Below are 27,897 nucleotides of genomic sequence, written 5' to 3'. Positions count from 1 at the left end.
CTGTCAGTCCCTTTGGATAAAAGCATCTTGTTAATGGTATATATATTATCATATTAACTGTGAGTGAGCTCAAAAGACAAAAATAAGGCCGAGGTAGAAAGACCCGTTTTATTACATAAAAATTACACTTAAGATAACAAATTTAAAATGTTTTTTTCAAGTGTGACGGTAGTATATTCTGTTGTTTCACACTATACCTGAGATCATGTACACGCTAAAAAGGAGAGCTGTGTTTTGGTCTTGTACAAAGACCATTTTTTTTATCTGGATCTGTGAAGAATTAAAAGTGGTATGATGTGCATACGTGGTTCACTTACTGTGCCTCTCAAATGGGCACCCTATTCCCTATGAAGTGCACTACTTTATACCAGGGCCTACAAGGCTTTGGTCAAAAGGAGTACACTAGGTAGGGAATAGGGTACGATCTGGAACAGTTTTAAAACAATAAGCCTCTCAGCCCCACAGAGACAGAGGTCTCCCATCCAAGGTAAGTGCATGTTTACCTTGGGCTGTTCATTAAAAGAGCGGTCACCCTCAAATAGGAGTAGGAGTCACTTTAAAAATGAAATAAGATCAACACAAATACTAAAAGAAAAAAAATAAAGACAAATCCTCTATCCTCCCCTCGTTAAGTATATGTTCCTCGGGAGCCCTGTTCCTCCAAGCTGGCTCATCTCCTCTCCCCAAAGCGTCTGAAGAAGGACACAATCCCAGAACTACTGTTCTGCCTCTCCAAGGGTTTATGAGCCTCTGTAGCAAACCCTGTCTCAGTCTCAGCACCAACTGGGGACCACAGCGCGGTACGTCTCTGAAACAGGTCCCCAAGGCGGAATCTGAATCCTGGAGCCTGGCTCCCTCCAGACTCATCCAGGGAGAGAGAGCGAAGCATGGGGCCCTGGGACAGAGCTCTCTGACTGGGGCAGTCAGGCAGGGACATGGGCCCCCTCCCTGCTTCTCCATGGAGGTCCGAGGGTCCAGGGTGTCCCTCCATAGCCCTCATCCTCCCCAGCAGCACCAGAGGGGGCAGGTGGCGGTGGAAGGGTGGGAGGCGGTGGAAGGGCGGGTGGGGGTGGTAGGGCGGGTGGGGGTGGGGGGCAATGACCAGACACCATCGTCAAGGCCATCGTCGGCGCTGGGGGCGAAGAAGGAGTGTTGTCTGTGGGGGGTTTGGTTTTGGGGTGAGATTTGGGGGCTGAGGATGATCCAGGGAGAGCCCAGGTTCTCCATGCTGTTACAGAGAGCCAGGTCTACCTCTCTCATCTCCCTGGGGTGAGGGGTGGAGGGTTGCGAAATAGGGTGGGGGTGGAGAGGGTGAGGTGTGGAGCGTTGGGGGGTGTGGTTTTGGGGGACGAAGCTCGCTTTGTCACCCAACTCTGGCAGTTCAGGATGTTCTAGGTCAGCAGATAGCCTGCCTCGGCCAGTCTGGTAGCGAAGCATCTTCCTGGACACGACACGCATCCTCTGCACCTCTTCCTTCTCCTCGCCCGCTCTCTTCTCCTCCTCCTGGGTGGGGGGTGTGTGTTGGCGAGGGGACAGGCTGCGACGGCCACAGCTCTTAGTGGTTCGTTTCTGGTCGATGGACGACAGGCTGCGACGGCCACAGCTCTTAGTGGTCCGTTTCTGGTCGATGGACGACAGGCTGCGACGGCCACAGCTCTTAGGGGTCCGTTTCTGGTTGATGGAAGAGGCTCTATTTGACCCAAAATATCTCCACTGGTCCCCTGGGGTCGCTGTCTCCCCCTCGTTTTCCTTCTCCTTCTGCTCTGAAGGGGGGTCCAGATAGGAGTCCTTCTCCACCCCCCCATCCAACCTCTCCACCACCGCATCAGGGCTACCCAGCTCCCTGGGCCAGCCCTCCCCTCTCTTCTTCTCCCTCTGCCCCTGGTCCTCCTGGTCCTTCCGGGGTGTCACCACACCTGCCTCCCCACCCAGGGTGCTCCCTCCTGGTCTGGTGAACCGGCTAGGCCCTGGATCAGCTCTAGTCTCTGGCTCATCGGCCAGGGGGTTGGACTTGGGGCAGGGCTCAATGGGCGAGCCCCCGATGGGGGACAACATCACAGGGGGGAGGTGGTGGCGTCTGCGCCTTGCCGGGCCCCTGGGGTGTATGGTGGTCAGGAAGCTGTGGAGGATAGACTCCATGGCAGAGCCAGGACCGGCGGGCTCCAGGTCAGAGCAGGTGGCAGTGGAGCGACGCTTGGCCACATTACAGAACCTCTCCCTCTGCCTGCGTCTCAGCTCGGCTGCCTCACGCTCACGGTTCTCCTGATTGGGAGGAGAGACACAGCGATGGAGGTGAGAGAGAGGAAAGGAGCGAGAGAGAAAAGATGGCAGGGTGTGAGTGGGCTAAAACAGAGTTTGGGGGGCCGGGGTGGTTGTGTTTGAGTGACCCAATATTCAACTAAATGTGGACAGATGGATAGTGGGCTGATGGACAGTGCCTGTCACTGTGAAGACCACTATATTCTTTAGGAAATTCAGACTGTCCCAGATTATTATTCTTCATCATCATCATCATGTGTTAACGTGTCACCTAGCAACATTTCAAGTTTTATAGTCACATGCACTAGTACAGTCAAATTCCTTTCTTGCCCTTTCCCAACAATGCACTAATCAATAGTACCATCAAAACAAATACATTTCCACAAATTCCCCAGTTTTCCAGAAATCCTGGTTGGAAGATTCCTGGAATTACAAAGGAATAAGCAGGAATCTTCCAACCAGGATTTCTGGGGGGGGGGTAGCATTGTGTCTCACCTGAACAGCCCTGTTGAAGCGCTCACAGAATGAGTGGAATATGGAGCAGCAGACCTCCAGTCGAAATGTGGCTGGGTCTTCACAGAAATACTCTGCTACAGCTTGGCTCAGGGAGTTGAGGTTCAACAGACAGGCCTGGAGGTCAGCCAGCCTGGCCTCCGCCCTCTGACAAGACAGGGGCACACAGAGTTCTACAGTCAGATCACTAGGTTAGCGAGAGAGAAAATATTTACAGGAAAACTACTGGGGTTGAAAGCAGCATTAGAACAGAGTGGGAGAGAGAGCGAGAAGAACAGAGTGGGAGAGAGAGAGAGAGAGAGAAGAACAGAGTGGGAGAGAGAGAGAGCGAGAAGAACAGAGTGGGAGAGAGAGAGAGAGAAGAACAGAGTGGGAGAGAGAGAGAGCGAGAAGAACAGAGTGGGAGAGAGAGAGAGCGAGAAGAACAGAGAGAGAGAGAGAGAAGAACAGAGTGGAGAGAGAGAGAGCGAGAAGAACAGAGTGGGAGAGAGAGAGAGCGAGAAGAACAGAGTGGGAGAGAGAGAGAGCGAGAAGAACAGAGTGGGAGAGAGAGAGAGCGAGAAGAACAGAGTGGGAGAGAGAGAGAGCGAGAAGAACAGAGTGGGAGAGAGAGAGAGCGAGAAGAACAGAGTGGGGAGAGAGAGAGAGAAGAACAGAGTGGGAGAGAGAGAGAGCGAGAAGAACAGAGTGGGAGAGAGAGAGAGAGAAGAACAGAGTGGGAGAGAGAGAGGAGAGAAGAACAGAGTGGGAGAGAGAGAGAGAAGAACAGAGTGGGAGAGAGAGAGAGAGAAGAACAGAGTGGGGAGAGAGAGAGAGAAGAACAGAGTGGGAGAGAGAGAGAGCGAGAAGAACAGAGTGGAGAGAGAGAGAGAGAGAAGAACAGAGTGGGAGAGAGAGAGAGAGAAGAACAGAGTGAGAGAGAGAGAGAGCGAGAAGAACAGAGTGAGAGAGAGAGAGAGAGAAGAACAGAGTGAGGAGAGAGAAGAACAGAGAGAGAGAGAGAGAGAAGAACAGAGTGAGAGTGGGAGAGAGAGAAGAACAGAGTGGGAGAGAAGAACAGAGAGAGAGAGAGAGAGAAGAACAGAGTGGAGAGAGAGAGAGAGAAGAACAGAGTGAGAGAGAGAGAGAGAGAAGAACAGAGAGAGAGAGAGAGAGAGAAGAACAGAGTGAGAGAGTGAGAGAGAGAAGAGCAGAGTGAGAGAGAGAGAAGAACAGAGTGAGAGAGAGAAGAACAGAGTGAGAGAGAGAGAGAGAAGAACAGAGTGGGAGAGAGAGAGCGAGAAGAACAGAGTGGGGAGAGAGAGAGAAGAACAGAGTGGGAGAGAGAGAGAGAAGAACAGAGTGGGAGAGAGAGAGAGAAGAACAGAGTGGGGGAGAGAGAGAGAGAAGAACAGAGTGGGAGAGAGAGAGAGAAGAACAGAGTGAGCGAGAAGAACAGAGAGAGAGTGAGCGAGAAGAACAGAGTGAGGAGAGAGAGAGAGAGAAGAACAGAGAGAGAGAGAGAGAGAAGAAGAACAGAGAGAGAAGAAGAGAGAAGTGGGAGAGAGAGAGAGAAGAACAGAGTGAGAGAGAGAGAAGAACAGAGTGAGAGAGAGAGAGAAGAACAGAGTGAGAGAGAGAGAGAAGAACAGAGTGAGAGAGAGAGAGAAGAACAGAGTGGAGAGAGAGAGAGAAGAACAGAGTGGGAGAGAGAGAGAAGAACAGAGTGGGAGAGAGAGAGAAGAACAGAGTGAGAGAGAGCGAGAAGAACAGAGTGAGTAGAGCGAGAAGAACAGAGTGAGAGATGAGAAGTACAGAGTGAGAGAGAGAGAGAAGAACAGAGTGAGAAAGCGAGAAGAACAGAGTGAGAGAGAGCGAGAAGAACAGAGTGAGAGAGAGCGAGAGAGAGCGAGAATAACAGAGTGGGAGAGAGAGAGCGAGAATAACAGAGTGAGAGAGAGAGAGCGAGAATAACAGAGTGAGAGAGAGAGAGAGAAGAACAGAGTGAGAGAGAGAGAGAGAGAAGAAGAACAGAGAGATTTGAGAGAGAGAGAGAAGAACTAGAAGAACAGAGTGAGAGAGAGAGAGAAGAACAGAGAGAGAGAAAAATGAGAAGAACATTGAGAGAGAGAGAGAGAGAAGAACAGAGTGAGTTTGAGAGAGAGAGAGAAGAACAGAGGAGAGAGAGAGAGAAGAACAGAGTGGGAGAGAGAGAGTGAGAGAGAGAGAGCGAGAAGAACAGAGTGGGAGAGAGAGGAGCGAGAAGAACAGAGTCAGCGAGAAGAACAGAGAGAGAGAGAGAGAGTGCGAGAAGAACAGAGAGAGAGTGAGCGAGAAGAACAGAGAGAGAGTGAGCGAGAAGAACAGAGAGAGAGAGAGAGAGAAGAAGAACAGAGTTGAGTGAAGAACAGAGTGGGAGAGAGAGAAGAACAGAGAGAGAGAGAGAGAGAAGAACAGAGTGGGAGAGAGAGAGAAGAACAGAGTGGGAGAGAGAGAGAAGAACAGAGAGAGAGAGAGAGAAGAACAGAGTGAGAGAGAGAGAGAAGAACAGAGTGAGAGAGAAGAACAGAGTGAGAGAGAGAGAGAGAGAAGAACAGAGTGAGAGAGAGAGAGCGAGAAGAACAGAGAGAGAGAGAGAGCTGAGAAGAACAGACTGAGAGCGAGAAGAACAGAGTGAGAGAGAGAGAGAGAGAAGAACAGAGAGAGAGAGAGAGAGAGAGAGAAGAACAGAGTGAGAGAGAGCGAGAAGAACAGAGTGAGAGAGAGCGAGAAGAACAGAGTGAGAGAGAGCGAGAATTACAGAGTGGGAGAGAGAGCGAGAATTACAGAGTGGGAGAGAGAGAGCGAGAATAACAGAGTGGGAGAGAGAGCGAGAATAACAGAGTCCAGCGAGAATAACAGAGTGGGAGAGAGAGAGCGAGAATGCAGTGGGAGAGAGAGAGCGAGAATAACAGAGTTTAGCGAGAATAACAGAAAATAGCGAGAAGAACAGAGTGTACGAGAAGAACAGAGTGAGAGAGAGCGAGAGAAGAACAGAGTAAATACGAGAGATGAACATGTAGCGAGAGAGAAGAACAGAGTGAGAGAGAGAGAGAGAGCAGAGAACAGAGAGAGAGAACAGAGTGAGAGAAGAGAGAGAGAAGAACAGAGTGAGAGAGAGAGAGAGAAGAACAGAGTGAGAAGAACAGAGAGAAGAACAGAGAGAGAGAGAAGAACAGAGTGAGAGAGAGTAGAGATGAAGAACAGAGTGAAGAGAGAGAGAGAGAAGAACAGAGTGAGAGAGAGAGAGAGAGAAGAACAGTGAGAGAGAGAGAGAGAGAAGAACAGAGTGAGAGAGAGAGAGAGAGAGAAGAACAGAGTGAGAGAGAGAGAGAGAGAGAAGAACAGAGTGAGAGAGAGAGAGAGAGAAGAACAGAGTGAGAGAGAGAGAGAGAGAAGAACAGAGTGAGAGAGAGAGAGAGAAGAACAGAGTGAGAGAGAGAGAGAGAGAAGAACAGAGTGAGAGAGAGAGAGAGAGAGAAGAACAGAGTGAGAGAGAGAGAGAGAGAAGAACAGAGTGAGAGAGAGAGAGAGAGAGAAGAACAGAGTGAGAGAGAGAGAGAGAGAAGAACAGAGTGAGAGAGAGAGAGAGAGAAGAACAGAGTGAGAGAGAGAGAGAGAGAAGAACAGAGTGAGAGAGAGAGAGAGAGAAGAACAGAGAGAGAGAGAGAGAGAGAGAAGAACAGAGTGAGAGAGAGAGAGAGAGAAGAACAGAGTGAGAGAGAGAGAGAGAAGAAGAACAGAGTGAAAGAGATGCAGAGAGAGAAGAACTTTGAGAGAGAGAGAGAGAGAGAAGAACAGAGTAGATGAGAGAGTAGAACAGAGTGAGAGAGAGAGAGAGAGAAGAACAGAGTGAGAGAGAATAGCGAGAAGAACAGAGTGAGAGAGAGAGAGCGAGAGCGAGAAGAACAGAGTGAGAGAGAGAGAGCGAGAGCGAGAAGAACAGAGTGAGAGAGCGAGAGCGAGAAGAACAGAGTGAGAGAGCGAGAGCGAGAAGAACAGAGTGAGAGAGAGAGAGCGAGAAGAACAGAGTGAGAGAGAGAGAGCGAGAAGAACAGAGTGAGAGAGAGAGAGCGAGAATAACAGAGTGAGAGAGAGAGCGAGAATAACAGAGTGAGAGAGAGAGCGAGAATAACAGACCAGAGCGAGAATAACATCGAGAATAACAGAGTGAGAGAGAGAGAGCGAGAATAACAGAGTGAGAGAGAGAGAGCGAGAATAACAGAGTGAGAGAGAGAGAGCGAGAATAACAGAGTGAGAGAGAGAGAATAACAGAGTGAGAGAGAGAGAGCGAGAATAACAGAGTGAGAGAGAGAGAGCGAGAAGAACAGAGGGAGAAGAGCGAGAAGAACAGAGGAGAGAGAGCGAGAAGAACTTTTCGAGAAGAACAGAGTGGGAGAGAGCGAGAAGAACAGAGTGGGAGAGAGCGAGAAGAACAGAGTGGGAGAGAGCGAGAAGAACAGAGTGGGAGAGAGCGAGAAGAACAGAGTGGGAGAGAGAGAGAAGAACAGAGTGGGAGAGAGAGAGAAGAACAGAGTGGGGAGAGAGAGAGAAGAACAGAGTGGGAGAGAGAGAGAGAAGAACAGAGTGGGAGAGAGAGAGAGAAGAACAGAGTGGGAGAGAGAGAGAAGAACAGAGTGAGAGAGAGAGAGAAGAACAGAGTGAGAGAGAGAGAGAGAAGAACAGAGGAGAGAGAGAGAGAGAGAAACAGAGTGAGAGAGAGAGAGAGAGAGAAGAACAGAGTGGGAGGAGAGAGAGAGAGAGAAGAACAGAGTGGGAGAGAGAGAGAGAGAAAGAGAGAGAGAGAGAGAGAGAGAGAAGAACAGAGTGGGAGAGAGAGAGAGAGAGAAGAACAGAGTGGGAGAGAGAGAGAGAGAAGAACAGAGTGGGAGAGAGAGAGAGAGAAGAACAGAGTGGGAGAGAGAGAGAGAAGAACAGAGTGGGAGAGAGAGAGAAGAACAGAGTGGGAGAGAGAGAGAAGAACAGAGTGGGGAGAGAGAGAGAGAAGAACAGAGTGGGAGAGAGTGAGAGAAGAACAGAGTGGGAGAGAGTGAGAGAAGAACAGAGTGGGAGAGAGTGAGAGAAGAACAGAGTGGGGAGAGAGAGAGAGAGAAGAACAGAGTGGGAGAGAGAGAGAGAGAAGAACAGAGTGGGAGAGAGAGAGAGAAGAACAGAGTGGGAGAGAGAGAGAGAAGAACAGAGTGGGAGAGAGAGAGAGAAGAACAGAGTGGGAGAGAGAGAGAGAAGAACAGAGTGGGAGAGAGAGAGAGAAGAACAGAGTGGGAGAGAGAGAGAGAAGAACAGAGTGGGAGAGAGAGAGAGAAGAACAGAGTGGGAGAGAGAGAGAGAAGAACAGAGTGGGAGAGAGAGAGAGAAGAACAGAGTGGGAGAGGGAGAGAGAAGAACAGAGTGGGAGAGGGAGAGAGAAGAACAGAGTGGGAGAGAAGAACACTACAGGTACAGTTGCATGTGTTTGTTTTATGGTTAAATGTTGTCACATTCACTGTAAAAATCTAAGTTAATTTTAACAAAATGTCCAGAAGACCAGTAATTATGTGTGAGACTATTTGTGGCAGAAACGTGCCTTCTCATTGATCCAGTGATTTTACACTCAAGCAATATATTTGTATTTTATTTTATTTAACTAGGCAAGTCAGTTAAGAAAAAAATGTTTTTTTACATTGACGGCCTACCGGGGAACAGTGGGTTAACTGCCTTGTTCAGGGGCAGAAAGGTGTGTGTGTGTGTGTGTGTGTGTGTGTGTCATCTCTCACCATGAGGAAGGTCTCCATCTGTAACTGAAGCTCAGGCTGTGTGCTGGCGTCCATCTTAGCTTCCTTCACCTTCTCCGCCTCCCTCTGAAAGTCTAACTCCACCTCCTGCTTCTGCACCCTAAATAAAAAATAAAAATTGTGTGTACCACTTCAACATTACCACAGTAAATACATGCATGTAGCACTTCATCAGAGAACAGTAAATACATGCATGTACCACTTCCCTCAACATTACCACAGTAAATACATACATGTACCACATCAACATTACCACAGTAAATACATGCATGTACCACTTGGCATTACCACAGTAAATACATGCATGTACCACATTATCATTACCACAGTAAATACATGCATGTACCACTTGGCATTACCACAGTAAATACATGCATGTACCACTTTATCATTACCACAGTAAATACATGCATGTACCACTTTGTCATTACCACAGTAAATACATGCATGTACCACTTGGCATTACCACAGTAAATACATGCATGTACCATGCATTACCCTGTACCAGCTATGGCTACCACAGTAAATACATGCCCTACCACTTGGCATTACCACAGTAAATACATGCATGTACCACTTTATCATTACCACAGTAAATACATGCATGTACCACTTGGCATTACCACAGTAAATACATGCATGTACCACTTGGCATTACCACAGTAAATACATGCATGTACCACTTCATCATTAACACAGTAAATACATGCATGTACCACTTCATCAACAGAACAGTATATGATAAAGAATCCCCAAATCTAAAATCAATAACAATAAACATTTCACATATTCCAAGCCAATAATCATACACTTCATTTGTAGAGCACTTTTCATTTCCGGAATAGAAATCATGAAGCTCTTTACACATTGTGAGCAACCAATCGCTAAACAACCATAAAAACCATGAGTTTGAATAGGTACAAGGTAGTAAGTAACTGGTCGTAATGATAGTCTACCTTGCAGCCATCCCAATGTGTTGAAGCTGCTCAGGGAAGTTCAGCAGGGCAACGTCTATTTCCTGTGCTTGCTGTGGGGGGACAGAGAGAGAAGACGAGTTAGTTTCGTTACTGTAGAATGTTTTATCCTCTGAGCCTGGATGTGTACATTCACATAGTCTTCATTTATATTTTCATATTAATCCCTTTCTCACCCTCATCTCTCTCTGCCCTGCCGGCGCTCCCTCCCTCCCTCCCTTCCTCCCACCCCAGCTATGTCTCCCTCCCTTCCTCCCTCCCCAGCTATGTCTCCCTCCCACCCCAGCTATGTCTCCCTCCCTCCCTCCCTCCTACCCCAGCTATGTCTCCCTCCCTCCCTCCTACCCCAGCTATGTCTCCCCTCCCTCCCTCCCCCAGCTATGTCTCCCTCCCTCCCTCCCTCCTACCCCAGCTATGTCTCCCTCCCTCCCTCCCTCCTACCCCAGCTATGTCTCCCTCCCTCCCTCCCTCCTACCCCAGCTATGTCTCCCTCCCTCCCTACCCCAGCTATGTCTCCCTCCCTCCCTCCCTCCTACCCCAGCTATGTCTCCCTCCCTCCCTCCCTCCTACCCCAGCTATGTCTCCCTCCCTCCTACCCCAGCTATGTCTCCCTCCCTCCCTCCCTCCTACCCCAGCTATGTCTCCCTCCCTCCCTCCCTCCTACCCCAGCTATGTCTCCCTCCCTCCCTCCCTCCTACCCCAGCTATGTCTCCCTCCCTCCCTCCTACCCCAGCTATGTCTCCCTCCCTCCCTCAGCCTTCCTCCCTCCCTCCCCAGCTATGTCTCCCTCCCTCCCTCCCTCCTACCCCAGCTATGTCTCCCTCCCTCCCTCCCTACCCCAGCTATGTCTCCCTCCCTCCCTCCCTCCTACCCCAGCTATGTCTCCCTCCCTCCCTCCCTCCTCCCCAGCTATGTCTCCCTCCCTCCCTCCCTCCTACCCCAGCTATGTCTCCCTCCCTCCCTCCCTCCTACCCCAGCTATGTCTCCCTCCCTCCCTCCCTCCTACCCCAGCTATGTCTCCCTCCCTCCCTCCTACCCCAGCTATGTCTCCCTCCCTCCTACCCCAGCTATGTCTCCTCCCTCCCTCCCTCCTACCCCAGCTATGTCTCCCTCCCTCCTCCTACCCCAGCTATGTCTCCCTCCCTCCCTCCTACCCCAGCTTTGTCTCCCTCCCTCCCTCCTACCCCAGCTCTGTCTCCCTCCCTCCCTCCTACCCCAGCTATGTCTCCCTCCCTCCCTCCTACCCCAGCTATGTCTCCCTCCCTCCCTCCTACCCCAGCTATGTCTCCCTCCCTCCCTCCCTCCCCAGCTATGTCTCCCTCCCTCCCTCCCTCCTACCCCAGCTATGTCTCCCTCCCTCCCCCAGCTATGTCTCCCTCCCTCCCCAGCTATGTCTCCCTCCCTCCCTCCCTCCTACCCCAGCTATGTCTCCCTCCCTCCCTCCCTCCTACCCCAGCTATGTCTCCCTCCCCCTCCCTCCTACCCCAGCTATGTCTCCTCCCTCCCTCCCTCCTACCCCAGCTATGTCTCCCTCCCTCCCTCCCTCCTACCCCAGCTATGTCTCCCTCCCTCCTACCCCAGCTATGTCTCCCCCTCCTCCTACCCCAGCTATGTCTCCCTCCCTCCCTCCTACCCCAGCTATGTCTCCCTCCCTCCCTCCCTCCCTCCTACCCCAGCTATGTCTCCCTCCCTCCCTCCCTCCTACCCCAGCTATGTCTCCCTCCCTCCCTCCCTCCTACCCCAGCTATGTCTCCCTCCCTCCCTCCCTCCCTCCCCCTACCCCAGCTATGTCTCCCTCCCTCCCTCCCTCCCTCCCCCTCCTACCCCAGCTATGTCTCCCTCCCTCCCTCCCTCCTACCCCAGCTATGTCTCCCTCCCTCCCTCCCTCCTACCCCAGCTATGTCTCCCTCTCCTCCCTCCCTCCTACCCCAGCTATGTCTCCTCCCTCCTACCCCAGCTATGTCTCCCTCCCTCCCTCCCTCCCTACCCCAGCTATGTCTCCCTCCCTCCCTCCTACCCCAGCTATGTCTCCCTCCCTCCCTCCTACCCCAGCTATGTCTCCTCCCTCCCTCCTACCCCAGCTATGTCTCTCCCTCCCTCCTACCCCAGCTATGTCTCTCCCTCCCTCCTACCCCAGCTTTGTCTCCCCCCCCTCCTACCCCAGCTATGTCTCCCTCCCTCCCTCCCTCCTACCCCAGCTATGTCTCTCTCCCTCCCCTCCCTCCTACCCCAGCTATGTCTCTCTCCCTCCCTCCCTCCTACCCCAGCTATGTCTCCCTCCCTCCCTCCCTCCTCCCTCCCTCCCTCCTACCCCAGCTATGTCTCCCTCCCCCTCCCTCCTACCCCAGCTATGTCTCCCTCCCTCCCTCCTACCCCAGCTATGTCTCCCTCCCTCCCTCCTACCCCAGCTATGTCTCCCTCCCTCCCTCCCTCCTACCCCAGCTATGTCTCTCTCCCTCCCTCCCTCCCCCTACCCCAGCTATGTCTCTCTCCCTCCCTCCCTCCTACCCCAGCTATGTCTCCCTCCCTCCCTCCCTCCTACCCCAGCTATGTCTCTCTCCCTCCCTCCCTCCTACCCCAGCTATGTCTCTCTCTCTCCCGCCCTCCCTCCCTCCTACCCCAGCTATGTCTCCCTCCCTCCCTCCCTCCTACCCCAGCTATGTCTCTCTCTCCCTCCCTCCCTCCTACCCCAGCTATGTCTCCCTCCCTCCCTCCTACCCCAGCTATGTCTCTCTCCCTCCCTCCCTCCTACCCCAGCTATGTCTCCCTCCCTCCCTCCTACCCCAGCTATGTCTCCCTCCCTCCTACCCCAGCTATGTCTCCCTCCCTCCTCCCCAGCTATGTCTCCCTCCCTCCTACCCCAGCTATGTCTCCCTCCCTCCTACCCCAGCTTTGTCTCCCTCCCTCCCTCCCTCCTACCCCAGCTTGTCTCTCCCTCCCTCCCTCCCTCCTACCCCAGCTATGTCTGTCTCCCTCCCTCCCTCCCTCCTACCCCAGCTATGTCTCCCTCCCTCCTACCCCAGCTATGTCTCTCTCCCTCCCTCCTACCCCAGCTATGTCTCCCTCCCTCCTACCCCAGCTATGTCTCCCTCCCTCCTACCCCAGCTATGTCTCCCTCCCTCCCTCCCTCCTACCCCAGCTATGTCTCCCTCCCTCCTACCCCAGCTATGTCTCTCTCCCTCCCCCTCCCTCCCTCCTACCCCAGCTATGTCTCCCTCCCTCCCTCCCTCCTACCCCAGCTATGTCTCTCTCCCTCCCTCCCTCCCTCCTACCCCAGCTATGTCTCTCTCCTCCCTCCCTCCCTCCTACCCCAGCTATGTCTCTCCTCCCTCCCTCCCTCCTACCCCAGCTATGTCTCTCTCCCTCCCTCCTACCCCAGCTATGTCTCTCTCCCTCCCTCCCTCCTACCCCAGCTATGTCTCTCCCTCCCTCCCTCCCTCCTACCCCAGCTATGTCTCTCTCTCTCCCTCCCTCCCTCCTCCCCAGCTATGTCTCTCTCCCTCCCTCCCTCCTACCCCAGCTATGTCTCTCTCTCCCTCCCCTCCCTCCTACCCCAGCTATGTCTCTCTCCCTCCCTCCCTCCCTCCTACCCCAGCTATGTCTCTCTCTCTCCCTCCCTCCCTCCTACCCCAGCTATGTCTCTCTCCCTCCCTCCCTCCTACCCCAGCTATGTCTCTCTCTCCCTCCCTCCCTCCCTCCCTCCTACCCCAGCTATGTCTCTCTCTCTCCCTCCCTCCCTCCCTCCTACCCCAGCTATGTCTCTCTCCTCTCCCTCCCTCCCTCCTACCCCAGCTATGTCTCTCTCCCTCCCTCCCTCCTACCCCAGCTATGTCTCTCTCCCTCCCTCCCTCCTACCCCAGCTATGTCTCTCTCCCTCCCTCCCTCCTACCCCAGCTATGTCTCTCTCCCTCCCTCCCTCCTACCCCAGCTATGTCTCTCTCCCTCCCTCCCTCCCTCCTACCCCAGCTATGTCTCTCCCACTCCCTCCCTCCTACCCCAGCTATGTCTCTCTCCCTCCCTCCCTCCTACCCCAGCTATGTCTCTCTCCCTCCCTCCCTCCTACCCCAGCTATGTCTCTCTCCCTCCCTCCCTCCTACCCCAGCTATGTCTCCCTCCCTCCCTCCCTCCTACCCCAGCTATGTCTCCCTCCCTCCCTCCTACCCCAGCTATGTCTCCCTCCCTCCCTCCCTCCTACCCCAGCTATGTCTCTCTCCCTCCCTCCCTCCTACCCCAGCTTTGTCTCCCTCCCTCCCTCCTACCCCAGCTTTCTCTCCCTCCCTCCCTCCTACCCCAGCTATGTCTCCCTCCCTCCCTCCTACCCCAGCTATGTCTCCCTCCCTCCCTCCCTCCCTCCTACCCCAGCTATGTCTCCCTCCCTCCCTCCTACCCCAGCTATGTCTCCCTCCCTCCCACCCCAGCTTTGTCTCCCTCCCTCCTACCCCAGCTTTGTCTCCCTCCCTCCTACCCCAGCTATGTCTCCCTCCTCCCTCCCTACTACCCCAGCTATGTCTCCCTCCCTCCTACCCCAGCTTTGTCTCCCTCCCTCCCTCCTACCCCAGCTTTGTCTCCCTCCCTCCCTCCTACCCCAGCTTTGTCTCCCTCCCTCCCTCCTACCCCAGCTATGTCTCTCTCCCTCCCTCCTACCCCAGCTATGTCTCTCTCCCTCCCTCCCTCCTACCCCAGCTATGTCTCTCTCTCTCCCTCCCTCCTACCCCAGCTATGTCTCTCTCTCCCTCCCTCCTACCCCAGCTATGTCTCTCTCCCTCCCTCCCTCCTCCCCCAGCTATGTCTCTCTCTCCCTCCCTCCTACCCCAGCTATGTCTCTCTCTCTCCCTCCCTCCTACCCCAGCTATGTCTCTCTCTCCCTCCCTCCCTCCCTCCCTCAGCTATGTCTCTCTCTCTCCCTCCCTCCCTCCTACCCCAGCTATGTCTCTCTCTCCCTCTCCCTCCCTCCTACCCCAGCTATGTCTCTCCCTCCCTCCCTCCCTCCCTCCTACCCCAGCTATGTCTCTCTCCCTCCCTCCCTCCCTCCTACCCCAGCTATGTCTCTCTCCCTCGCTCCCTCCCTCCTACCCCAGCTATGTCTCCCTCCCTCCCTCCCTCCCTCCTACCCCAGCTATGTCTCTCTCCCTCCCTCCCTCCTACCCCAGCTATGTCTCTCTCCCTCCCTCCCTCCCTCCCTCCTACCCCAGCTATGTCTCTCTCCTCCCTCCCTCCCTCCCCAGCTATGTCTCTCTCCCTCCCTCCTACCCCAGCTATGTCTCTCTCTCTCCCTCCCTCCCTCCTACCCCAGCTATGTCTCTCTCCCTCCCTCCCTCCCTCCTACCCCAGCTATGTCTCTCTCCCTCCCTCCCTCCCTCCTCAGCTATGTCTCTCCCTCCCTCCCTCCTACCCCAGCTATGTCTCTCTCCCTCCCTCCCTCCCTCCCTCCTACCCCAGCTATGTCTCTCTCCCTCCCTCCCTCCCTCCCTCCTACCCCAGCTATGTCTCTCTCCCTCCCTCCCTCCCTCCTACCCCAGCTATGTCTCTCTCCCTCCCTCCCTCCTACCCCAGCTATGTCTCTCTCCCTCCCTCCCTCCCTCCTACCCCAGCTATGTCTCTCTCTCCCTCCCTCCCTCCTACCCCAGCTATGTCTCTCTCCCTCCTACCCCCCTCCCCCTCCCTCCCTCCTACCCCAGCTATGTCTCTCTCCCTCCCTCCCTCCCTCCCCAGCTATGTCTCTCTCCCTCCCTCCCTCCCACCCCAGCTATGTCTCTCTCCCTCCCTCCCTCCCTCCCACCCCAGCTATGTCTCTCTCCCTCCCTCCCTCCCACCCACCCCAGCTATGTCTCTCTCCCTCCCTCCCACCCCAGCTATGTCTCCCTCCCTCCCACCCCAGCTATGTCTCTCTCTCCCTCCCTCCTACCCCAGCTATGTCTCCCTCCCTCCCTCCCTCCCTCCCTCCTACCCCAGCTATGTCTCCTCTCCCTCCCTCCTCCCTCCTACCCCAGCTATGTCTCTCTCCCTCCCTCCCTCCTACCCCAGCTATGTCCCTCCCTCCCTCCCTCCCACCCCAGCTATGTCTCTCTCCTCCTCCCTCCCTCCCACCCCAGCTATGTCTCTCTCCCTCCCTCCCTCCCTCCTACCCCAGCTATGTCTCTCTCCCTCCCTCCCTCCCTCCTACCCCAGCTATGTCTCCCTCCCTCCCTCCCTCCTACCCCAGCTATGTCTCTCTCCCTCCCTCCCTCCCACCCCAGCTATGTCTCTCTCCCTCCCTCCCACCCCAGCTATGTCTCTCTCTCCCTCCCCCCTCCTACCCCAGCTATGTCTCTCTCCCTCCCTCCCTCCCTCCCTACCCCAGCTATGTCTCTCTCCCTCCCTCCCTCCTACCCCAGCTATGTCTCTCTCCCTCCCTCCCTCCTACCCCAGCTATGTCTCTCCCTCCCTCCCTCCCTCCTACCCCAGCTATGTCTCTCTCCCTCCCTCCCTCCTACCCCAGCTATGTCTCTCTCCCTCCCTCCCTCCTACCCCAGCTATGTCTCTCTCCCTCCCTCCCTCCTACCCCAGCTATGTCTCTCTCCCTCCCTCCTACCCCAGCTATGTCTCTCTCCCTCCCTCCCTCCTCCTACCCCAGCTATGTCTCTCTCCCTCCCTCCTACCCCAGCTATGTCTCTCTCCCTCCCTCCCTCCTACCCCAGCTATGTCTCTCTCCCTCCCTCCCTCCTACCCCAGCTATGTCTCCCTCCCTCCCTCCTACCCCAGCTATGTCTCCCTCCCTCCCTCCTACCCCAGCTATGTCTCCCTCCCTCCTACCCCAGCTATGTCTCCCTCCCTCCCTCCCTCCTACCCCAGCTATCTCCCATCCATGTCTCCCTCCCTCTCCAGCTCTCTCCCTCACCATGGTGACGTAGTGCAAGAGGTTCATGCCAGGTTTGTTGGCCTTGGTGTCTGCCAGCTTTAGTAGAGATGCCATCCTGAAACCGATGGCACTGCCAGCGTACCCGCCCTAAAACAACAGTTCACCGTCACTGCCCACAGACTAAAATCACACACTAACATATTCACTTTAGTCATTTAGCAGACAGACACTAACGAATAGACGGCACATAAAAAAAAAACAATGTTTGAACACAAGGCCCACGTACAGTATTATATGATAGAGAACACACACGTAATTTGTAAGTCCTAGATAGTAGATCATTGCGTTACGTACAGCATTCATGTAGTTCCCGGCCTTTAACACCAGGCGGATGATTGAGTGGAGATCATCGCAGACCAACAGCTCTGAGGGACAGAGAGAGAGAGAGAGAATTATTGTTCACTTGCTTTGGCAATGCTTACATACATGTCTCCCCTGAAAATAAAGCCCTTTGAATTGACAGAAATAGAGAAATAGAGAAAGAAAGAGAGAGAAAGAGAAAGAAATAAAGAGAGAGAGAAAGAGCATTAAGTAGTGGGACAGAGGTGGAGCAGCGTTTCACCATTAGCTGCCTTGGTCATGACAGCGATGGAGTGTTTCATCTCATCTATCAGAGGGAACAATTCTTCTCTCAGCATCAGAGTCCTCAGACGCTCCTCATAGCTAGAGATAGACAACACCATCATCACAACCTCAATCATCGCAACCCCATCATCACCGCAACCCCACCACCGTCACCCCACCACAGTCACCGCAACTAACCCCGCCACCGCAACTAACCCCGCCACCGTCAATGACCCCCATTCTCACCTAGGTACTAACCTAGTACCCTCACAATGACCCCCATTCTCACCCAGGTACTAACCTAGTACCCTCACAATGACCCCCATTCTCACCCAGGTACTAACCTAGTACCCTCACAATGACCCCCATTCTCACCCAGGTACTAACCTAGTACCCTCACAATGACCCCCATTCTCACCCAGGTACTAACCTAGTACCCTCACAATGACCCCCATTCTCACCCAGGTACTAACCTAGTACCCTCACAATGACCCCCATTCTCACCCAGGTACTAACCTAGTACCCTCACAATGACCCCCATTCTCACCCAGGTACTAACCTAGTACCCTCACAATGACCCCCATTCTCACCCAGGTACTAACCTAGTACCCTCACAATGACCCCCATTCTCACCCAGGTACTAACCTAGTACCCTCACAATGACCCCCATTCTCACCCAGGTACTAACCTAGTACCCTCACAATGACCCCCATTCTCACCCAGGTACTAACCTAGTACCTCACAATGACCCCATTCTCACCCAGGTACTTTAACCTAGTACCCAGCACCCCCATTCCAGGTACTAAAGACCCTCACAATGACCCCCATTCTCACCCAGGTACTAACCTAGTACCCTCACAATGACCCCCCATTCTCACCCAGGGTCTAGACCCCATTCTCACCCAGGTACCAACCTAGTACCCTCACAATGACCCCCATTCTCACCCAGGTACTAACCTAGTACCCTCACTATGACCCCCATTCTCACCCAGGTACTAACCTAGTGCCCTCACAATGACCCCATTCTCACCCAGGTACTTTAACTAGCAGCACCATGAAGAGGTCCGGCTCACACAGCTGGGTCAGGTCTCCACTGAACGACCGCAGCTTCTTCACCTGGTGGGAGGACAACGCATCATCAGTACCAGCAGACAGACGGCACCAAGGAGCATAAAGAAACGCATGTAACGACAGATCACTGGTAAAGCCCCGGGCTGGAGCTAAACGACAGATCACTGGTAAAGCCCCGGGCTGGAGCCAAACGACAGATCACTGGTAAAGCCCCGGGCTGGAGCCAAACGACAGATCACTGGTAAAGCCCCGGGCTGGAGCCAAACGACAGCTCACTGGTAAAGCCCCGGGCTGGAGCCAAACGACAGCTCACTGGTAAAGCCCCGGGCTGGAGCCAAACGACAGCTCACTGGTAAAGCCCCGGGCTGGAGCCAAACGACAGCTCACTGGTAACGCCCTGGGCTGGAGCTAAACGACAGCTCACTGGTAACGCCCTGGGCTGGAGCCAAACGACAGATCACTGGTAAAGCCCTGGGCTGGAGCCAAACGACAGATCACTGGTAAAGCCCTGGGCTGGAGCCAAACGACAGATCACTGGTAAAGCCCCGGGCTGGAGCTAAACGACAGATCACTGGTAAAGCCCCGGGCTGGAACTAAACGACAGCTCACTGGTAACGCCCTGGGCTGGAGCTAAACGACAGCTCACTGGTAACGCCCTGGGCTGGAGCGAAACGACAGCTCACTGGTAACGCCCTGGGCTGGAGCGAAACGACAGCTCACTGGTAACGCCCCGGGCTGGAGCGAAACGACAGCTCACTGGTAACGCCCCGGGCTGGAGCATGTGATGGAGTAAAGAGGGTGGTTAGTTAGGCTGCGTTTACACAGGCAGCACACAGTTGTGATCTTATTTTCACTAATTGGTATTTTGACCAATCAGATCAGCTCAGATGTGAAAAGATCTCATGTGGTTGGCCAAAAGACCAAGTAGTGTGTGTGGGCGGTATCAGAATGGTCTAAATGCAGCCATTGTTACCTCTCCTTCCCCTGGCAGTAGTTTACAGTGTGATGAGTGAGCATAAGAAAATAGTTATGGGGTTAGCTAGTCACTTACCTCTCCCTCCTCTGGCAATAGTTTACAGAGCTCCTTAAGTTTTCCTGCTCCAAACCTCAGCCAGTTCCCCCTTCTGACGTCATCCACTATGTCCCTCACCGGCCTACAGGGGGAGACAAACAGCCCACGGTGCAAAGGTCACCCTAATCTCACTTGCGCCATGGAAAAGTATTCTCGTGGAAATACAGCGACTGCCTTCAGTTATGTACATACGGAAATATCCAAGCTCTCTCTCTCTCTCGCACAAATAAAACAAGGATGCATTGTCGTTCCAACGTCATCAACCATTCTTGTCTACACACAATATATATAGCATCGATTCCAATAGATTCCTTTCAAGGGCAGATGTCATTGAGAAACACAGAACCACAGTGACGTCTGCAGTAGGTACATTTGTTAGTCAAAGTTGGGGCTGGACATTGAATTAACGTTATGCATGTGGCAGAAATATAACATTAAGAAGATACACTCCTATAGCCAGGTGACAAGACTGGATCACCTATAACCAGGTAACTAGGTAACAGACTGGATCACCTATAGCCAGGTAACTAGGTAACAGACTGGATCACCTACAGCCAGGTAACTAGGTAACAGACTGGATCACCTACAGCCAGGTAACAGACTGGATCACCTACAGCCAGGTAACAGACTGGATCACCTATAGCCAGGTAACTAGGTAACAGACTGGATCACCTATAGCCAGGTAACTAGGTAACAGACTGGATCACCTACAGCCAGGTAACTAGGTAACAGACTGGATCACCTACAGCCAGGTAACTAGGTAACAGACTGGATCACCTACAGCCAGGTAACTAGGTAACAGACTGGATCACCTACAGCCAGGTAACTAGGTAACAGACTGGATCACCTACAGCCAGGTAACTAGGTAACAGACTGGATCACCTATAGCCAGGTAACTAGGTAACAGACTGGATCACCTATAGCCAGGTAACTAGGTAACAGACTGGATCACCTACAGCCAGGTAACTAGGTAACAGACTGGATCACCTACAGCCAGGTAACTAGGTAACAGACTGGATCACCTACAGCCAGGTAACTAGGTAACAGACTGGATCACCTACAGCCAGGTAACTAGGTAACAGACTGGATCACCTACAGCCAGGTAACTAGGTAACAGACTGGATCACCTACAGCCAGGTAACTAGGTGACAGACTGAATCACCTACAGCCAGGTAACTAGGTAACAGACTGAATCACCTACAGCCAGGTAACTAGGTAACAGACTGGATCACCTACAGCCAGGTAACTAGGTGACAGACTGGATCACCTACAGCCAGGTAACTAGGTGACAGACTGGATCACCTACAGCCAGGTAACTAGGTAACAGACTGAATCACCTACAGCCAGGTAACTAGGTAACAGACTGGATCACCTACAGCCAGGTAACTAGGTAACAGACTGGATCACCTACAGCCAGGTAACTAGGTAACAGACTGATCACCTACAGCCAGGTAACTAGGTAACAGACTGGATCACCTACAGCCAGGTAACTAGGTAACAGACTGGATCACCTACAGCCAGGTAACTAGGTAACAGACTGGATCACCTACAGCCAGGTAACTAGGTAACAGACTGGATCACCTACAGCCAGGTAACTAGGTAACAGACTGGATCACCTACAGCCAGGTAACTAGGTGACAGACTGGATGACCTACAGCCAGGTAACTAACTAGGTGACAGACTGGATCACCTACAGCCAGGTAACTAACTAGGTGACAGACTGGATCACCTACAGCCAGGCCACTGGATCACCTACAACCAGGTAACTAGGTGACAGACTGGATCACCTACAGCCAGGTAACTAGGTGACAGACTGGATCACCTACAGCCAGGTAACTAGGTAACATACTGAATCACCTACAGCCAGGTAACTAGGTAACAGACTGGATCACCTACAGCCAGGTAACTAGGTAACAGACTGAATCACCTACAGCCAGGTAACTAGGTAACAGACTGGATCACCTACAGCCAGGTAACTAGGTAACAGACTGGATCACCTACAGCCAGGTAACTAGGTAACAGACTGGATCATCTACAGCCAGGTAACTAGGTGACAGACTGGATCACCTACAGCCAGGTAACTAACTAGGTGACAGACTGGATCACCTACAGCCAGGTAACTAACTAGGTGACAGACTGGATCACCTACAGCCAGGATCACCTACAGCCAGGTAACTAGGTGACAGACTGGATCACCTACAGCCAGGTAACTAGGTGACAGACTGGATCACCTACAGCCAGGTAACTAGGTAACAGACTGAATCACCTACAGCCAGGTAACTAGGTAACAGACTGGATCACCTACAGCCAGGTAACTAGGTAACAGACTGGATCACCTACAGCCAGGTAACTAGGTAACAGACTGGATCACCTACAGCCAGGTAACTAGGTGACAGACTGGATCACCTACAGCCAGGTAACTAGGTGACAGACTGGATCACCTACAGCCAGGTAACTAGGTGACAGACTGGATCACCTACAGCCAGGTAACTAACTAGGTGACAGACTGGATCACCTACAGCCAGGTAACTAACTAGGTGACAGACTGGATCACCTACAGCCAGGTAACTAACTAGGTGACAGACTGGATCACCTACAGCCAGGTAACTAGGTGACAGACTGGATCACCTACAGCCAGGTAACTAGGTGACAGACTGGATCACCTACAGCCAGGTAACTAGGTAACAGACTGGATCACCTACAGCCAGGTAACTAGGTAACAGACTGAATCACCTACAGCCAGGTAACTAGGTAACAGACTGGATCACCTACAGCCAGGTAACTAGGTAACAGACTGGATCATCTACAGCCAGGTAACTGTGACAGACTGGATCACCTACAGCCAGGTAACTAACTAGGTGACAGACTGGATCACCTACAGCCAGGTAACTAACTAGGTGACAGACTGGGCATATAGGTGACAGACTGGATTACAGCCAGGTTAGGTGACAGACTATTAGCCAGGTAACTAGGTGACAGACTGGATCACCTATAGCCAGGTAACTAGGTGACAGACTCGATCACCTATAGCCAGGTAACTAGGTGACAGACTGGATCACCTATAGCCAGGTAACTAGGTGACAGACTCGATCACCTATAGCCAGGTAACTAGGTGACAGACTCGATCACCTATAGCCAGGTAACTAGGTGACAGACTCGATCACCTATAGCCAGGTAACTAGGTGACAGACTCGATCACCTATAGCCAGGTAACTAGGTGACAGACTCGATCACCTATAGCCAGGTAACATATCCTCCCACCCTTGGCCCTTGTTCCCACTGGGTCCATACCCTCCCACCACCCTTGGCCCTTGTTCCCACTGGGTCCATGCCCTTGTTCCCACTGGGTCCATGCCCTTGTTCCCACTGGGTCCATGCCCTTGTTCCCACTGGGTCCATGCCCTTGTTCCCACTGGGTCCATGCCCTCCCACCATGCTCCCACTGGGTCCACCCTTGTTCCATGCCCTTGTTCCCACCACCCTTGTTCCATCCACCCTCCCACCACCCTTGTTCCATCCATGCCCTCCCACCACCCTTGTTCCATACCCTCCCACCACCCTTGTTCCATACCCTCCCACCACCCTTGTTCCATACCCTCCCACCCTTGTTCCATACCCTCCCACCCTTGTTCCATACCCTCCCACCCTTGTTCCATACCCTCCCACCCTTGTTCCATACCCTCCCACCCTTGGCCCCGCTTTACCTCTTGAACTGCTTCAGAAAGATCCCAACATTCATACTCTTCTTAGAGTTGAGGATTAAGACCTACAGAGAGAAGATGAAACAACCTAGTCAGACATAGAAACAACGACAGTCAATACTATTTCGCAAATAAAATGCTGCGTAAACCAGTGACAATGTAAATAGTCTGGGTGGCCATTTGATTAGTTGTTCAGCAGTCTAATGGCTTGGGGGTAGAAGCTGTTAAGGAGCTTTTGGAACCTGGACTTAGCGCTCCGGTACCGCTTGCAGTAGCAGAGATTGCTGTCCGACATAGGTGACTGGAGATTGACAATTTTTTGGGCCTTACTCTGACACCACATGGTATATAGGTAATGGATGGCAGGAAGCACCAGTGATGTACTGGGTTGTACTCACTACCCCCTGTCATCAAGGCAAATATATTTTGATTTGTGTAAACTTTTTTTTCCAGTTACTACCCTGGAATGAGTAGGTGACCAAACTTTTGACTGGTACTGTAATGACAGTCAATCGCAAATCAACTAAATTGCACTTAAAAACAAAACCAAAAAAACACTTCCACTTCAACCAGTAAATGGCTATTTGGCTAGCTTTTGCTACAGCCTATGTCAATGAGCGTTAGCATTCTAGCTGACAACTGCTGTATCCAAAAATAGTTCATTTGTTAAGCTCACAACCAAATATAATCTTAGCAACTGTTCAAGCAAGAATCAAAACAGAGGGAAGTGTATGAGAAGCCTAAAAAGTTATTTTGTTTAGAAGTAATGAAAACATAAATCTAAGCTATGTTGAATGGGTGCAAGATGGCAAATCAAATCAAATTTTATTTGTCACATACACATGGTTAGCAGATGTTAAATGCGAGTGTAGCGAAATGCTTGTGCTTCTAGTTCCGACAATGCAGTGATAACCAACAAGTAATCTAACTAACAATTCCAAAACTACTGTCTTATACACAGTGTAAGGGGATAAGGAATATGTACATAAGGATATATGAATGAGTGATGGTATAGAGCAGCATACAGTAGATGGTATCGAGTACAGTATATACATATGAGATGAGTGTGTAGACAAAGTAAACAAAGTGGCATAGTTAAAGTGGCTAGTGATACATGTGTTACATAAGGATGCAGTCGATGATGTAGAGTACAGTATATACATATGCATATGAGATGAATAATTTAGGGTAAGTAACATTATATAAGGTAGCATTGTTTAAAGTGGCTAGTGATATATTTACATAATTCCCATCAATTCCCATTATTAAAATGGCTGGAGTAGGGTCAGTGTCAATGACAGTGTGTTGGCAGCAGCCACTCAATGTTAGGCAATTGGTAGCCACACAGACTGTGGATCATTGTTAATGAGGACTGATTGAACTCATGAACAGACAGGGGAAGTGAGACAGAGCGGGAAAGGCCAGACAGAGCGGGAAAGGCCAGACAAGACAGAGCGGGAAAGGCCAGACAGAGCGGGAAAGGCCAGACAGAGCGGGAAAGGCCAGACAGAGCGGGAAAGGCCAGACAGAGCGGGAAAGGCCAGACAGAGCGGGAAAGGCCAGACAGAGCGGGAAAGGCCAGACAGAGCGGGAAAGGCCAGACAGAGCGGGAAAGGCCAGACAGAGCGGGAAAGGCCAGACAGAGCGGGAAAGGCCAGACAGAGCGGGAAAGGCCAGACAGATGGTGTTGTGTTGGTTTGGTAACTTAGTCCCAGTGGTGCTCAAACCTCTCATCTGTGACCCCCCACTACACCCCCCTCCTCCCTGTACTCACCCTCTGTAGGCCCTGTGTGGATAGGGACAGGCCCCTGATGGTCTTCTTGACAGGCCCAGTCTTTCGCAGAGGCAGTTGAGTATCAGACTGGCTAAACATCTCCTCCATCCTCTGGGTGTCCAGCTCAAAGTCCACCATGGGCCTCTGGGACGTCCACACGTTCTTCTTCCCAAGGACTGACTGACGGGGGATGGCATCCCAGTTAAAGTTCCTCATCTTGGAACGACGATGTACGCTACGGGAGAAGGCATCGCAGCCTCCTCTTGGGGAGGCGGGGGGAGGTGGGGGTGGGGGGGGGGGAGGTGGGAGAGGAGGAGGTTCAGGGGTGGGATGGAGAGATGACTCCTGTGTGTTTGGAGGTGTGTGAGGGAGTTGAGAGGGGCCAGGGGGAGGAGGGGGATGAGTTGCTATGACTACAGCTCCTTCCATCGGTGTCTTGAGGACAGAAATCTGTTGTAAATCCAGAGGGGGAAGGTAAAAGTTATATAGGCCAAGAAGGAGCACAGATCACTGACGAGAGATGGGACAGAGGGACCTATGAGAGAGGAGAGAGAGAGAGGCGCATCTGACACATTTACATATTTACTGCCCAAGCCGACATGGCACAGTGACTCCACTTCTCTCCATGTCAATGTGTCCTGTGTCAAAACGTGACCACAGTATCTGATGGAACTACAACTATTTGAATATTCAGGGCTGTAATAAAATGTTGTACCAAACCATAGAACACTTGTCTCTAGGGAGAACAATTATGACAGTTCACACAAAGCATCCAATAGACAATTGGTGTTGAATATATTCTATTTGAATATTCAGGGCTGTAATAAAATGTTGTACCAAACCATAGAACACTTGTCTCTAGGGAGAACAATGACAGTTCACACAAAGCATCCAATAGACAATTGGTGTTGAATATATTCTATTTGAATATTCAGGGCTGTAATAAAATGTTGTACCAAACCATAGAACACTTGTCTCTAGGGAGAACAATTATGACAGTTCACACAAAGCATCCAATAGACAATTGGTGTTGAATATATTCTCAGAAACTTGCAGGTTTCAAAAGTAAGTTTGGCAAACAGAAACGAAGCTACGTTATAGTAAGTAAAACTCGACTGGTTTCAGTCAAAAGAGATTAAAACAAATGAAACGGACAATACAAAAAATAAATAGGAAGGTCAATATATATAAATATAAGTCAATTAAGTAAAAGTTCAAATTCAGCAGTAGCCTATAACAAACTCCATTACATAGTCAAACATATCCAACAACCACACAATATTGTGACTTTCAAATCAAGTTCTATTTTTCCATTAGAACATAGCAACAGGTTCAATCACTCTCTTTTCTTTATAACATAGTGACTGACAGCTTTCAATTGATTTCAATCAAGGGCCACCGGCCAGTTGCTGGTGGCAGTCAACACATGGACGGGTAAAAACCGTCATTAGCCAGTTTTCCATACAATTAGCGCCAGAGTTGCATGCGAACAATCTAAAATACACATTAAAAACAATATGCGCATTTTCCCACCTGAGATGTTTCCATCAAATTAATTTGAAATGGTGGATAAAAGCCTGTGCGCGATGAGGTATGTCCATAAAAAAAATCCGGTTTAAATTACCAAGTTAAATGGGTTCCACTGCATTTTCAACTATACTGATGGTTTTGGCATTAAACATTTTTGCGTTGACAGGTAGGCTATAATTCTTTATTCACCTACCAGTTTAGATCGTATTTCAAACGCAGATGAACAATATAGTCCGCAAATCGCTGATCAGCATTTCATTCCGCAGCAAACCGTCTTGCATCTGAAACGTCAACTTTGGGTGCTGTATGGCTGCAGTACGCGCGGCACCGTGAAGAGCGCATGAATACATAGGCACAAACATGCACTCTCACCTGATAGGAGCGTGCCCATCAATCAATTAATCAATCAACTTCAGGACAGGATAACACGCCCTAAATGGATTTCCTCGTTTATAATATGAATTCGGTTGTGTGAATAACGGCAAACGTATTCTAGATGTTTGCGTCAAGGACCGTATTCTAGATGTTTGCGTCAAGGACCGTATTCTAGATGTTTGCGTCAAGGACCGTATTCTAGATCTTTGCGTCAAGGACCGTATTCTAGATGTTTGCGTCAAGGACCGTATTCTAGATCTTTGCGTCAAGGACCGTATTCTAGATGTTTGCGTCAAGGACCGTATTCTAGATCTTTGCGTCAAGGACCGTATTCTAGATGTTTGCGTCAAGGACCGTATTCTAGATCTTTGCGTCAAGGACCGTATTCTAGATGTTTGCGTCAAGGACCGTATTCTAGATCTTTGCGTCAAGGACCGTATTCTAGATCTTTGCGTCAAGGACCGTATTCTAGATCTTTGCGTCAAGGACCGATTTGATGAAAACCTACCTTAACATATGGAGTATGTCTACATTCTGAATAAAAAAAATCCACATTAATTTATTCAAAATACCCATTTTATTTAGCTTATTTTTATACACTGTTTATAATGTACTCTTAAACATGTCAAATTTCCAGTAAATGTTCCCTCGTGGTCAATATTGGTTTTACAGGACAAGGCTGCTTGGGGTGAATCGGAGAGAAAGAGGCAATTCGAATCTGTCCACAAAAACAGTAATTTTGTGGACCACACATGCCCTGCATTTGACAGAATTGAGGGTCGGCCGAGTGGCAGTAGAGATGGCGTCCCTTCGAGAAAGCAATAAAGACATTTCGATGCTATTTCACAAGAAGTTGTTTAATTGAATTTCGGGGGAGAAAAAAAGAGAGGTTGAAGAGAATGAGGGAGGCAGAGGTTGCAGAGAATGAGGGAGGCAGAGGTTGAAAGAGAATGAGGGAGGCTGAGGTTGAAAGAGAAGGAGGGAGGCAGAGGTTGAAAGAGAATGAGGGAGGCAGAGGTTGAAAGAGAATGAGGGAGGCAGAGGTTGAAGAGTGAGGGAGGCAGAGGTTGAAGAGAATGAGGGAGGCAGAGGTTGAAGAGAATGAGGGAGGCAGAGGTTGAAAGAGAATGAGGGAGGCAGAGGTTGAAGAATGAGGGAGGCAGAGGTTGAAGAGAACGAGGAAGCCAGAGGTTGAAGAGAATGAGGGAGGCAGAGGTTGAAGAGTGAGGGAGGCAGAGGTTGAAGAGAATGAGGGAGGCAGAGGTTGAAGAGAACGAGGAAGCCAGAGGTTGAAGAGAGAGAGGCAGAGGTTGAAAGAGAATGAGGGAGGCAGAGGTTGAAAGAGAATGAGGGAGG

The 27,897-nt window shown here is 51.5% G+C and overlaps 1 protein-coding gene across 2 annotated transcripts; it reads right to left on the bottom strand.

Moving 5' to 3' along the window:
• Window positions 1–94: 94 nt before the first annotated feature.
• On the bottom strand, window positions 95–26,513 carry fhdc3 (FH2 domain containing 3). 2 transcript variants are annotated; one of them, XM_052520229.1, is made up of 12 exons: window positions 26,360–26,513; window positions 24,637–25,171; window positions 22,866–22,927; window positions 19,141–19,243; window positions 18,049–18,134; window positions 17,017–17,117; window positions 16,749–16,819; window positions 16,434–16,541; window positions 9,539–9,609; window positions 8,565–8,682; window positions 2,755–2,919; window positions 95–2,262 (listed from the first exon to the last, which is right to left on the bottom strand). In XM_052520229.1, exons 2-12 carry the CDS (start codon window positions 25,063–25,065, stop codon window positions 997–999), a joined length of 2,580 nt encoding a protein of 859 aa, XP_052376189.1. In that variant the 5' UTR covers window positions 25,066–25,171; window positions 26,360–26,513; the 3' UTR covers window positions 95–996. The 2 variants fall into 2 exon arrangements, with proteins under 2 accessions (XP_052376189.1, XP_052376190.1); XM_052520230.1 differs by having other exon boundaries at window positions 24,637–25,086; window positions 26,360–26,494.
• Between the last annotated feature and the right edge of the window lie 1,384 nt (window positions 26,514–27,897).

Source organism: Oncorhynchus keta, chromosome 6 (assembly GCF_023373465.1).
Source record: "Oncorhynchus keta strain PuntledgeMale-10-30-2019 chromosome 6, Oket_V2, whole genome shotgun sequence".
Lineage (NCBI taxonomy): Eukaryota > Metazoa > Chordata > Actinopteri > Salmoniformes > Salmonidae > Oncorhynchus > Oncorhynchus keta.
This window is presented reverse-complemented; position numbering and strand designations above follow the sequence as displayed.